This window comes from Danio aesculapii, chromosome 5 (genome assembly GCF_903798145.1).
Source record: "Danio aesculapii chromosome 5, fDanAes4.1, whole genome shotgun sequence".
NCBI lineage: Eukaryota > Metazoa > Chordata > Actinopteri > Cypriniformes > Danionidae > Danio > Danio aesculapii.
Genome location: NC_079439.1, coordinates 32,745,878 through 32,759,463, shown reverse-complemented (window position 1 = coordinate 32,759,463; position 13,586 = coordinate 32,745,878). Strand labels below are relative to the sequence as shown.

General features: G+C 35.4%; 2 protein-coding genes across 4 annotated transcripts in view; one reads left to right on the top strand and one right to left on the bottom strand.

Annotated features, from left to right (window-relative positions):
- p2rx1 (purinergic receptor P2X, ligand-gated ion channel, 1) overlaps positions 1 to 3,115 on the top strand; it is a 29,001-nt gene extending 25,886 nt beyond the window's left edge. Inside the window, exons 12-13 of the mRNA XM_056457952.1 lie at positions 1,041 to 1,085; positions 1,200 to 3,115. Coding sequence (XP_056313927.1) covers positions 1,041 to 1,085; positions 1,200 to 1,205 — 51 coding nt within the window. The 3' untranslated portion in view covers positions 1,206 to 3,115. The remainder of the gene's footprint in view (positions 1 to 1,040; positions 1,086 to 1,199) is intronic.
- Positions 3,116 to 8,253: 5,138 nt separating this feature from the next.
- The window catches only part of camkk1a (calcium/calmodulin-dependent protein kinase kinase 1, alpha a), a 155,882-nt gene continuing 150,549 nt past the window's right edge, over positions 8,254 to 13,586 (bottom strand). For all 3 annotated transcript variants that reach the window (XM_056457946.1, XM_056457948.1, XM_056457947.1), the window contains exon 17: positions 8,254 to 10,532. In XM_056457946.1, coding sequence (XP_056313921.1) covers positions 10,457 to 10,532 — 76 coding nt within the window. In that variant the 3' untranslated portion in view covers positions 8,254 to 10,456. The remainder of the gene's footprint in view (positions 10,533 to 13,586) is intronic.

The following is a 13,586-nucleotide window of genomic DNA, read 5'->3' as shown; positions in this document are numbered from 1 at the left end:
TGTTTATATAAACATGATTATCTTTATAATGATAGAACAAATTGTGGTTATGAGTATATGAAATTATGAAAAACAAATGTAGCAAGACTTTAAATTACTGTTTATTTCTTTGCATTATAACTGTGTAAAGAATAAAATCATGGGTCTCCTCATGGTTTGTTTCTCATTTTGTAAAAACAAAAAAAATGGGGTGGGGGTTCATTACCCTTTAAAAGCCATTCTGAACAAGAATTTAAATAGTTACATTTTAAAAACCACTAAACTTAAAACCACTAAAAGTTTAAAACCACTTAAAGACCAAAGTTTAGGTGCGAAATTGGAAAAGGCCCCAAACTCCTATAAAACAGAGACAGGTAGTGGGTACCGCTAAAAGACTCTAATCCAATGATCTAAAACTGGAGAGATGCTCTTTTGTCCTGCACCTTGTCAGGATTCTAGCAGATGAATTTTAAACTGACAGAAGCTTACTTAAAGTGGTTTTTAGAAGTCCCCGCAAGCAATGCACTACAGTAATCAATACAGCAGAAAAACAAATGTCTTTTTTCAGCAGCTGAAAGGAGATAGAGATGCTGTACCATTGGGCAGAATCTTGTTTCTTAGATAAAAAACAAACATTTTTTACCGTAACTGTAAAACAGATTCCCAACATGAGATCCGAAGGTTAATTTAGTGACAAATATCACACCCAGGTTTTTTACATTTATTGTGAAAATCTAATATAATGCTATAGCGATTCTATGGCTGACTATTCCATTCAGATGTAAAAGGCACCGTCAGAAAATATCTGACTTTTGATGGCAGTGTGGTTGCAGGCAGTAGGTAAAACTGCTGCTTTAAAGGCCGTGCAACACCACGGATTCCTATAGATCCTGTAGCTCTGCACTGATAGTTACTGTAGCAACGGCACATTGACCGAACCCATCTCTTATAGAAAAAGGAAAGTGCGAGCACATCTTATCACAGGATTCCCACCCCAGCAGCTCTCAGAAAGAGAAACTTCATGCTCAATAATGCTCACATATCTGTTTACCCATCCACAGACCCCAGCCTTGCCCCAGACACAAAATGACAGCGATTCACAGAAGGTAACGTAGCATTCAAATCGTTTCAGCCGCAGATCCCTGTAGAACCACAGCGTATCTAAACAACTTTTCAATTTTAGTTGTGGTCACAGTAATTCAGATCTTTGCTGTTCACAGGAGTGAAGTCAGGATGGCTGCCATGACGACTGACTACTGCACTGAAGAGGGAAAAAATCTAGTAAATACATCAAAAAATAAACTGACTGGAGCATAAGGAAAGATGACTGGAGTTATGGCACACATCATTTTCCTTTCTAGATGACATTTCCTTCTCCATCCATGGAGAAAACCAACATGTTAAATCACTGTTATGATATGAGATGAAGCTAATATTCACTGGGTGTGTTAATAGTGAAAGCCTCAGGACTGTATAGAAACAATTTTGTAAGGTTTTTACCAGGTTTACAGAGTTTTCGTCAACACGTGTTTTACGAACAGGGTAATGTACAGTATAGGCATGCCACCCATTTACAACTGTAGATATTTTATTGCTTTATTTACTGACATATATTTTTGTATTTTTATCTTGTGTTGTTGTGATTCTAACTGTGACTTTTGGATTTTTGTGTGAATTTAGTCGCAAATGGTCATTGAGCCATGCTAGAACTATCATATTTTGCTTTCGCTCATTCACAAAATGCTGAGCCAAGAAACAGAAGTCTGTTATTTTATGACTATAAAACTTTGTGAATTTCCATGGGTCAGTAGTAGTGTTTGGTGGTTCAATATTTCTGCATGGCACAACAGCCTTGTTCCAAAACTCAAAATTCATTTTCGTCCATATAGAGCAATTGATTATTTACAATAACTGAAAAACATTTAAAGACAGACCGGTTGTACGCCCACCTGTTTACATTACTTCAGCTTATTGTTAAAAATAAGCATGTTAATAGTAGGTTTTTTGTAATAAAACTACATTTCCCATGATGCTTTCCCCAATTTTGCAGAGAATGAGATCTTTAGTTCCACCCATTCCCATGAAGCACTGCAACTTATGTAATCAAGTCAGTCTCCATCTGTCCTCAAAAGCCATATCAGCCATTTCACCCTGCATCCCAAGACCGATTACTCACTGAAGCTAAGCCATACCTGTCAACATTGGGATGTGAAAATAAGGGATATGCCCACCCTTACACCTAACCAGCTTTTCTTCACTGTATAAGTAAACATTCTGATTAAAGAGCAGCGAATGAGTCTCTCATTTAGATTTTTCATTTGATTGAATAACAGGAGTGTCGCTTTAAAAATGCACACATCCATAATGAAAGCATTCCATTGCGAGACCCCCTTCATGATTTTGAAGCGCTTTTAGTGTATTGCCATACACGATAAATGTGCTATAATACACATTACATTACATAAATATAGGATTTATATATACAGTAGTCAACATTCGAAGTGTATCAAAAAGTTATTCAAAATTGTTCAAAAACAAGAGTAGGTGTTGTTTAATAGTTTTAGAATGACATTAGAATGACTAATGAAAAGTGATGTATATATATATTTATATATGTATGTGTCATTTGCAATGGTTCATGGGATTGTAGTTCTAGGGGCGTATCACAGAAAGATCCTAATTTTAAAATAGTCCCCATACTGCTTGGTAACATATTGAGTCTGAAATGTGGCAATTTTTAAAGGGAGGTGTGCCCCTTAACCCCACCCCAGGCCCTGCCTCTCATTGGGGATAAGCAAATCATAATGTACATAATGTCATGAGCAAAATGTACAATTTCATACAAATTAGATATTAAATCAAAAAGTTGCAAATTGCAGTGAGATTGTTGGTAAATTCAGTAAGCAGAACATTTAGAACAAAATATATACAGAACAGCATTTCCTAAGTGTGTTGTCTTACTGTATCTCAACTACAGATAGGAAGGTGGTATTACAGAAACATCAAAACACAACTCAAAAAAATCCTAAAAACTGACAACCTAACAGCTGTCCTAACTACAACATTATACTTTTGCTTATAACTTCACTGTCCGACAATTATTTTTTAATGATTGAAAATGAAGAACAAAGGTGCTTAATGGACTCTTAGAGGACCCTAAAATGTGAAGCAACATTTCCATGACTAAACACTTATAAATAATTACAGACTGCTGCGCAACATGATATTACAGTTAGTGCAGGAACTGCAACCAGCGTTACAGAGAGCAGCAAAGCGTCATGTAGCATTGCTGGTTACAGTGCAAGTGACTAATGCCAACGTTTTTTGTTCCTCAATTGTTTTTTGCTTTTCAAACAGTTTAGCTAGTGTTGGTTGCTTTTTAACAGAGCTGAAAGTGCATCACTAGACATAATTTAGGATCTCCTAACTAGAGATAAGATGTTATTATAATACGAATTTGTGCAAAATTCCTGATTCAGGATGTGTCATCTCTTAAGTTAAGACCAAAGATTTTCTGTCATATGCTCCCTGTTCCTTAAAGTCATAAAGTACAGCCTCTTTACCTTTGTTTTTATTATATACTTTCTTTCAAATCAAAGTTTGAAATGTTATGGTTCTTCTGTTAACTAAATATTTTGGTTGATTGATTATAATGCTTTAACAAACACTTTTTGTAGTCTTTAAAAGAAAAATAAATGGGTACATTATGTGAAGTTTCACAAACTAATTTCTAGAGGAGCATGTGATATTGATTGATCGCACCTGGTCTCTCATCTGTAATCATTAGCAAGCCAATCGGATCATTCCAAACTCTCTATAAATTGCCCGACTACCATTACTCCCTCATCTTGGTCTTTTAAAGAACACCCCCATCCACCTCATCTCCACCCCTCCTCCTTTACCAGGGGGAGCTCTTGAGAACAACCTGATCTCGTACCCCCTCACATGCCCATTGACCAGGCGGGAGCCCTGGCCTCAATTATCTCCAAGCTCAGGGTTTTCTCATGGGACAGCATGCCATACCTGCGATTATTATCAAGCATATCTAAGTGTGAACTCTTGAAACTGTTTATGGAACCAATATTTCTGCTGCTGAGAAAGTGGGCAGCCCCTACCTCACCCTGTATTGACTACTCATCCTCCTAGCTTATTCAGGAAATTTGTTTCTTAGCTCTGTTCATGTTCTGTTTCTAAAAGTGAAATAAATAAATCAATATTTCATGCTTGCATATTTTTTGTTTGAAAAGTAGTTACACAGTCATGAATAATGATAGACACAATGACACAAATATGATGCTCAGTTCAGAGCAGGGCTATTATATTTACCTAAATCTATTTTTACAGTTTTTGTTATTTATAATTAAAAATTCCACTTAAATATTTAGCATTTTTGTTAAAGGGGTAGTTTACGCAAAATTTACTCACCCTGGTTTTAAACCTTTATGAATTTCTTTCTCCTGTTAAACACAAAACAAGACATTCTGGAAAAAGCTGAAAACTGGTAACTATTGACTTCCATAGTAGGAAAAGCAAATAATGTAGAAGTCAATGGTTACAGGTTTCCAAACTCATAATATCTTTTGTGTTAAGCAGAGAGAAAGCCAAACATGTATGGGACAAGTGAAGAGTAAGTAAATGATGACAGAATTAGCATTTTTGGGTAAATTATCCCTTTAACTCAAAACTAAAAGAAAAAAGAAAACAGAAACTAAAATAATAATGATAGATCATTAATTTTCTGCTTAGTCTATATTTTAGAGGTGGCCACAACGAAATGAACCGCCAACTATTCCGGCATGGGTTTTACACAGCCTGTGAATTACGCAGTGAATGTTTTACGAAGCGCATGTCTTAAGAGTGTGGGGAAAACTGAAGCACCCAGAGGAAACCCACATGAACACAGGGCAAACTCTCCATAGAAATGCCAAAAGGCTTAGCCGAGACTCGAACCAGTGACCTTCTGTGAGGTGACAGTGCTAACCACTGAGCCACCGTGCCACAAAAAAATGATAATAAAAATATTTTTAAAACTTCATTAATAATGATATTAAAAAAAACCTGTTCAGCATTCTTGAACATTCAGATGGCCTCTTCTTTCTCACACACTGCAAAGGGAGTAAACCTGTTGCCTTAAAAGTGACTCAGTGACTTAACTTAAAAAAATGAGTAAACCTATTTCACTTGGAACTTTTAAGTTGATTTAACTTAATTTCTATAACTATATGCATAGGTTTAGTCACTTATTCAAGTAAAGTCAACTCATGTTTTTGAAAGCTACAGGTTTACTCTCGTATTTTAAGTAAAGATTGTGAAAAAGTACTATTTTAAAGAACAGCTCTGAATTCAGTGACTGATTCTTAATTACTTGATTCCCAATTACTAAAATCCTACATGACAACAAAAGGAAGGAAGCAGAGACACCTGTGATATCTTTATTGTCTTTGATTATGTCTATGTGTACAAAAAGCATGCAAAAAATAGCATCTTTATATGCTTTGGTACATATTTACATCAAAAGAGTTGCATTTAGTGCTTTCTCACGCCATGCTCTTTTTTGTCTATTTTCTTCGATTGGTTTTTAACAGTTACATTCAGATCAGCGCAGCAGAAAACAGACGTCTATAAATAACCAGCGATATCAGGCACTCTGACACAAGTAACTGGGCTGTAATGTTAGCAAGACGGTTATCTACGATTTTTATTCATAAATCATCTCTGATATGCCTTTAAATCAACATCTGTAAGAAAAGGAACTTTAAAAAGTGAGAAACTTTAATAGCAAGAATGTTTTGCAGGTACAAAGTGCCTCAAAATGCCCACACTGTTAACGATTTTTGTAATTTACACAGCATTTAACTGTAATAATAACTGTATTTTACTGTAGGGCAGTTATGCAGTGTTACTGTAGTTTAAAGTTGCATTGTGAAAATTACTGTAGATTTTACAGTAATGCAATACTGTGCAAACAATGTACAGCAAGAAAATAGATGCTGTAAATGTAAATACAGTATTTTTGCTGTAATTGATTTACAGTAAGTTACTGTAGATTCTACTGGAAATTGTTAACAATGCACTTTTCAACAACCTTTGGGTAGACAAATGATTAGATCTAATCTATTGCACGTGAGCAGGAAAAAGAAATAAAGCCTTCGCACTTGATCATACAAACAGAGGTATGGCATATCGACTGCTGCATATGTTCAGCTTATACAAAAGTCCTGCAGGAGACATTTTAAAGGGGTTTCAGACATTATTTGTTTCGTTTAACACAGATATTAAAAAACAGCAAACCCAGAGAGAGGTTAGAGCAAGCTAAGGGACATGCCGTACGTCAAAACACTAACAAGTGCATAGCATACATCAAGAACAAACCGACAAGACTGCTGTACATTTGAGACACAATGGACAAATGCGATTGCACATATGAAAGAAGGGGGTCATTTGAAACCATTCAACAGATTTATACACACAAACACACTTTAGAGCTTGTGAACACAGAATGTGCTACTCCATTCTTTCTGTATTCCCAAAACAGCAGCGTCCAGACCCTGAGTACCACATACAGAATCACAAACGAGACTCCATTAATGCCTGAATACAAAGAAACGAAAAAAACTGTATTGTTTGGCACTGAAAATGATTTTCCTGTGAAATTCAGTTTACAGAGAAAAATGTATGAGCAAGAAGCAATCCTATAAAGAGTATGTGCATAAAAGAGGGTCAGAGAGAGAGAGAGATGGGGAAAAGAGAAAGAACAAGGGAAGAATGTGTAGGAGTCAGAAAACTGGACCACCATCTGCTCAGGATATTAGTGAGAATATAATGAAAGCGATGCACTGCCGTTTATCAATTCATCTTCATATGAGCTTTAACGAGTCTGCTAAATGAGTGACATCGGTTAAAGGTTTCCTCAAGCAATCGCTGCTTATATAATCTATTTACTGAGGGATAATTGGCAACTGACCTGATTGAGTTCAGTTTTGCTCTTGTAAAATGAATTAAAGGGACAGTTCTCTCAATAGTGCGAGATGCTTATTTCAACAGTAAATGATGACTACAGTGGTTCCCATATATTTTAGTTAGACCTATATGAGAAATTAGCGTCTTCGACACACTAAATAGCTAGATAGGGCTCCATTTCATTTAAGTTAATGGTGTTTGTTTAAGTGCTTAATTAATGTAATGCACCTAATTAACACATATTGGCTTAAATGGATTTACTGTACATAGTGAAACAGTATCACTTTATAATAACTACACACTATGAATCATTTATTAAGCATTAGCAAATAGTTAATTCATTATTTGTCAAGCATTACCTCTACATTAATAGATGTAAGCAGTTTAAAAATACAGCTACAAATGCTGTATTCTTGACTTCTTTGACGTTTATAATGTGCTTAATGATTGTAATTTTATACTTTATTACTTATTTTTTCATTACTAAATTCAGTATTGCATTATTTACACATCATTTGTATTTAAGATTAGTTGGTGGCTTTTAGAATTATTCAGAATGCGTTAGTAAATGATTAATAAACTATTCAAATCAACATTTATATATTTTGTTATTCAGGCATGTAGTAATGGCTACTATGTATGTTAATAAATGCTTTATTAACTCCACTTCATGCAGTTTTGTGACCTAATCTAAAGTGAGGACAATTTAAGCTTTGTAAATCCCTTACAAATGACAATTAAAGGCTCAGAATCAAATGAACAATAAACATTTGCAATCTTATCTAAAACATAAAATTACTGTAAACTTTAAACATTGCCGAATAGCAATATACTATGATACATTTTAAAGTTATGTAGCGACGTTTTTATTTTATTTTATTTCAGCTAAGATTGTAAATATTTATTTTTCATTTAATACAGTTTCATTTGTGTATCTTAAATAAATAGAAATTAAGACGTTTATTTTCTTTTTCCTGTTTAGAATAGAACTGAGCCTTTAATTGTCATTTATAAGAGATTCATAAACATATGTAGATTCTGTCACAAAAAAAGTTGTATGTTAACATACAAAAATAACAATTAGTATATGCCTAAATAATAAGATATATGAATGTTAATTAGAATATTTTATTAATCATTTACTTATGCATTCTGATAGCACCAACTATTCCTAAATAACTAGCTTGTAAACAATGCAATACTTAATTAATTTAAAAAATAATCATCACAGTATGAAAATACAATCATTAAGCATATTATAAATGTGCTTATAAGTCAAGAATACAGCATTTGTGGTTGTATTTATAACCTGCTTACTGTCTACTAATGTAGAGTTAATACTTAACAGATAATGAACTATTTGCTAATGCTTAATAAATAGTGTGTAGTTATTATAAAGTGTTACCATAATTATTTATTATTTAAATGTATTCATTCATTCATTTTCTTTTCAACTTAGTCCCTTTATTATTCTAGGTTCGCCACAGCAAAATGAACCGCCAACTTATCCAGCTTTACACAGCGGATGCCCTTTCAGCTGCAACTCATCACTGGGAAACAATCATAGAAAATCATTCACACACATACACTACGGACAATTTAGCCTTCCCAATTCACCTGTACTGCATGTTTTGGACTTGTGGGGGAAACCGGGGCACCCGGAGAAAACCCATACCAACACCGGGAGAACATGCAAACTCTGCTATTTAATTGTATTATTTAATTTATTATTAAATGAATATTAACTATTAATTTATTTTAAATACTAAACTAAAGATTATGTGCGTATTTTATCCTCATTCTTTTTATCTTAATGGCTTTGGATAAAAGTGTCTGCTAAATGAATGAATGTAAATGTAGTCCCTATAACAGAGTTCCTATATCTTAGGTGTGAAAGCTGACAGCAGTGATTTCTATGTGAATGAACTGTCCTTTTAATACTTTAACACGTTCTATAAAAAATGATTTCATATAAATGATCTAAATTAAACATTGCTAATGTTAATTTACAAATGTGGAACACTTAAAATCTCTTTGTAACTTCAATATGTTGATCAAAAATAAAAAAACAGAGGATGATGAGTTCCTCTGGCAGACGATCTGATGTAAACAAAGGCGTATTGTTTTGGACAGCGTTAATACAGGCCGAGCGGATGACACTGAATGGCAGTTCACTTTCGCTTCACAGCTAAACACAGCGTTCAGATCCTTTCCTCAATTGGCGTGTCTGTTTTGAGTGAAAATGACTCCCTCTCTTTCCGCAACAGCGCGCGCGTTGGTTTCGCCTCGGTGGCATGTTTGCGTGTGCGTTCGCGGGCCTGTTTAGCACTGCTGACTGACAAATAGGCCTTTTGGAATGTGAAAACTCGGTAAACAATGACACATTCTGTTCCTGTCGAGAGACAAAGCGCTGCGACACGAGAGCCCTGCATCCGGTGTGGATCCGTAACATTCACAAACATGGAAAATAAGCCCTATTTCTAGATAAAAGCCCCGTTTTTTGGAAATCATTGAATGTGCAGACATCAAGAGCATCTTTTAGTGTCTAGTAGTTACATAAGCCCCTTTTGATTCACACCACAGCACTGTGTGAGTGTTTATATGCTGAATCTGAATGAAACGAGAAAATTGAGATATGAAAACACCACAATAGGGGAAAGGCCGTGCTATAATAGAGAGGGTTAAAGGGATAGTTCACACAAAAATGAAATTTCTGTCATCATTTACATATTGTTTAATTGTTTAAAACCTTTATGAGTTTCTTTCTATCGTTAAATGTAAAAGAAGATACTTAGAAGAAAGCTGGAAACTGGTAACCATTGACTTCCATAGTATTTGGTTTTCCTCTGGAAGAATCAGTGGTTACAGGTTTTCTTAAAATATTTTCTTTTGTATTTAACAAAAGACACTAATAAAGGGCTTAAAACAAGTAAAAAGTGAGTAAATACTGAGTAAATGTTCATTTCTGTGAACTATATCTTTAGGAATTGCACGTAAACATGTACAAAAAGGCAAAACACTATATCCATTATTTTATACACATTTACAAATGTTATGATGGCAGCACACTGCACCAACGCCATGACAGCATATCATGATATCAGTTATTATCAGCAGTTTTTGTTCATGCTGTAGTCTTTTGCTTTAGTAAGTAGTAGTCTATATTTCAGACAACTCTGCTTCAATGTAGTTTTCTTTCTGAAGTCTACTTGTTAACCAGGATGTGAGGACAAAGGTGGAACATCCAAGATGTGTGAAGATAAAGTTTCACCAGAACCATGATGGAGGGATTTAAAAAGCGAGGAAAAAGATTCTTGTGCAAGGCTGACGAAAGTAAAAAGCCAGAACGATGAAAGCGACAGCAGAATCTAGTTCAATGTCAAGATAAGCCTCGAGCTGACAGAAATGGAGAGAAGTGAAGCGGTTCGGGTCGTGATCATCATCTGCTGGAAGGGCTGGAGGTGTCTGAATGGAAAAGCACAGACAATGAGAAGCGCTTCGGGTTCTTTGGAGACACTCAAGAGGAGGGTGGTTCATCCTCATGCAAGTCCTCCAGCTCGGCTTCTCTAGGAGCTTCTCCGCTGCTCCCCTTTCTGAGAGAGGAAGAAAAACAGACAGAGAGAGAGATATTATGAATCATTATCCTTAAATGATCCAGGCTCTGATGCAACAGCTGACCTCGAACAGCCAGACTTTTGACTATCTATAGTTTATAAAGGCTGGTCCGCTCTGCAGATTATTTAACTCAAGCCAGGAATCGCCCACATAAGCACAGATGCTTTGGCAAAAAAAAAAAAGTATCCTGTCAATTAATTTGTTGGAAATTTCACTGAAATGACACAGAGACGCTTTTGTTTGTCATTTTTGATTGTTATAATTATTGGTTTTCTCTCAGAAGTAAACAATATTGCAGTGTTGCCAACTATTTTCAATAAAAAAGTGTTAAGCTCTGCCCGAAAAGTCGCTAAATGTCACTAGATTACGTCATACGTCAATTTTCATATTACTGACGTCATCACGTCCAACTGTTTCCGTTTGTTTAACAGCCTATGGTTAATAAAGGGTTATTTATATTTGGACCACGCTTTATGTATTTATGGACTGCTGTACGAGGACTGGGCCGCCTGTGAGTGCACCAAGGTGGGGGAGGGGCCTTGTAGAGAAATGTAGGTACGCTACAGTACGGACACATGAAAGTCAATACAACTTTTACATAAGCCTTTTATGACGTGTTTAACAGTCATCGGCATCTTAAATCCAGCGTCTATGGTGCAGGACAGTAAATTTGACATTATTCTCTCCTCTGGCTGCTGTCATCACTCTCACACAATTTTTTACCTTTTTCTGAAAGTCTTGATGACATCATCATGGAGTTTTCTTTTATTATTTGAGCTAATGAGTATGTCAGGATCAGATTTCAGAGGTGCCGGATCCAGCGTGTTGCGGCACAAATTAAGCCCTGTGTTATACACTCCATATTACAACAATTTCTAAAGGATTATGCAACACTGAAAAACTGGTGTAAAAATTCAGCTTTAACAACACAGGAATAAATTACATTTCATATAAACTGCAATATTACAATATTTCACAAGATTGATCAAATAAATGCATAGTGGGTGAGAATAGAAGACTACTTTCCAAATATGAATAAATAAATAATATTTTACAATATTTCAGCACTATGAACTGTAGGTTTTTCTATCAATTTCTTTTGACAGACTGAAAAGGTAAAACAGTGGCTGCCAAGTTTATTTAACATTTTGTTTCAGTGTGTGTAAAAGTACATCCCTGTAAATTAGTGGTATAACAGATCTCAAATCTCATGGTTCGGATCACACAAGGCTTTTTTAGTCACAGATCGGACCATTTTTCAGATCAGCCAAAAAGGGGAGAAGACAAATATAATTTGCTTTACATTTATTACAAAAGCAGTACTGCAGAAAACTTTTGGTTTTAAAAAACAGAACTTAGAACCTGTCATTTAATAAAAATAAAATGAAGAAATAATCAGCCTAATAAGAATAAATTGTAAAGTATTTAATACAGTGAAAATTCATTGTTACTACATCTGTTGCAGATAACGCTAAATATAGAAATCTAACATTATAATTTGAACAATTCATAGTTATTTTTAGTCTAATTTTTAATAAATGATTCAGTTATTCACTCATTAAACTTCATGTTTTATTGCTAGATGGATCATTTTTGAAGAATTATTCAGTGGAATATATTTGATGACTGGTTGTCGCCACCTATTGGTTAAATAATATAATTGCTGCATACAACTTTCGTTTTGAGCAGATGAAGGTGATTTTAATCTTTACTATAAACATCAGTGGTTTTATCCAAATTATATACTGTTCTCCGGTACTTCTGTATTATTTGACTGTTTGTAACTTCATAACTAACACAAAAGACTAAAGACTGAATCTCTTTCTTGATTTTTGCGTTTTTCAAACACAGATTTGAATGCAGCAATTCGAAATATTAATAAACATATGCAAGTCACCATCAATTGTGTTGCGTGGGTGTTGAGATCCCGATCTTTTAATGATTAATCGTGTAGCTTACACTGAATGCATTGGTGCAAGCTAAACAAGTAGGTACAGAAAACACCTTTAACCTAAGAAACCCACCACATCTCGAATAACCCACCACAACTTCTTTAGTCTTTAGTCAAGCCTAATGCGGGAGTCGATCTCTCCATGAACGTTACAAATTTAGGATTAATCTACTAGAAAAATTTTTTATTAATCCGCAGGTCACGTGTGTTCCGAACCATGGGTTGTGATCTGTACGAATCACGGATCAACCGTGATCCGTTCCACCCCTACTGTACATGTACATGACCATAATTTAAATGTTAAATCATCTACCTTAATAACACATAACAAACAAACAAATAAAGCAACGTGCATTTAAAACAAACAGGTATGAAGTGTCTGAATGGAAGACTGTAACTGAAACTATCCAGAAAAACTAGACAAGTTCAGTGAGCTCACAAACAATCTTGGAGGAAACACAGATGGACATGGGAAGCTTGTCTGCAACAAACACGACAGCACATAGTGACTGTACACAGTGGGATTCAATGAAGACCACGACATGAGGTGTTTTACAGGACTGAACTCTCCTAACAGTATCATCAAACACTTCCACTGGCACGAAGCGAGAGAAATGCCACACGAGGACAGGATGAGGGCTGACGTGACAGGCTCACACTGTCACTGACTCCAGGGGAATGCATGGAGGAGCTCAGGAAATCTGACACAGACTAGAATGACAAATGACAATGACCACCTGTCACAATGAGTTACCTTAATGAGGGCTGGAGCTTAAAAGAGGGCCGGAAGGGCCACGAGTCCCTGCAGCAGACAGATAGATAGATAGAGAGAGAGAGTCAGCAGTTTCACATGAGGTACAGCCATAAGAGCCAGGTCATTATCCTCCTGCTCACAATTCCAGAATTTACGTTAACCCATTTCATGCCAGACATCAAAATATCAAAATGACGCTATTAGAATCACTTTGAAATAATCAAGATTCTTTTATTGTCCGCCTAAATTGTGGTTGGTGCACTGAATTAACATTTTACTAGTTATCAAAATTTCATCTCAGTATGATGAGATATTTTCGACTAAAAC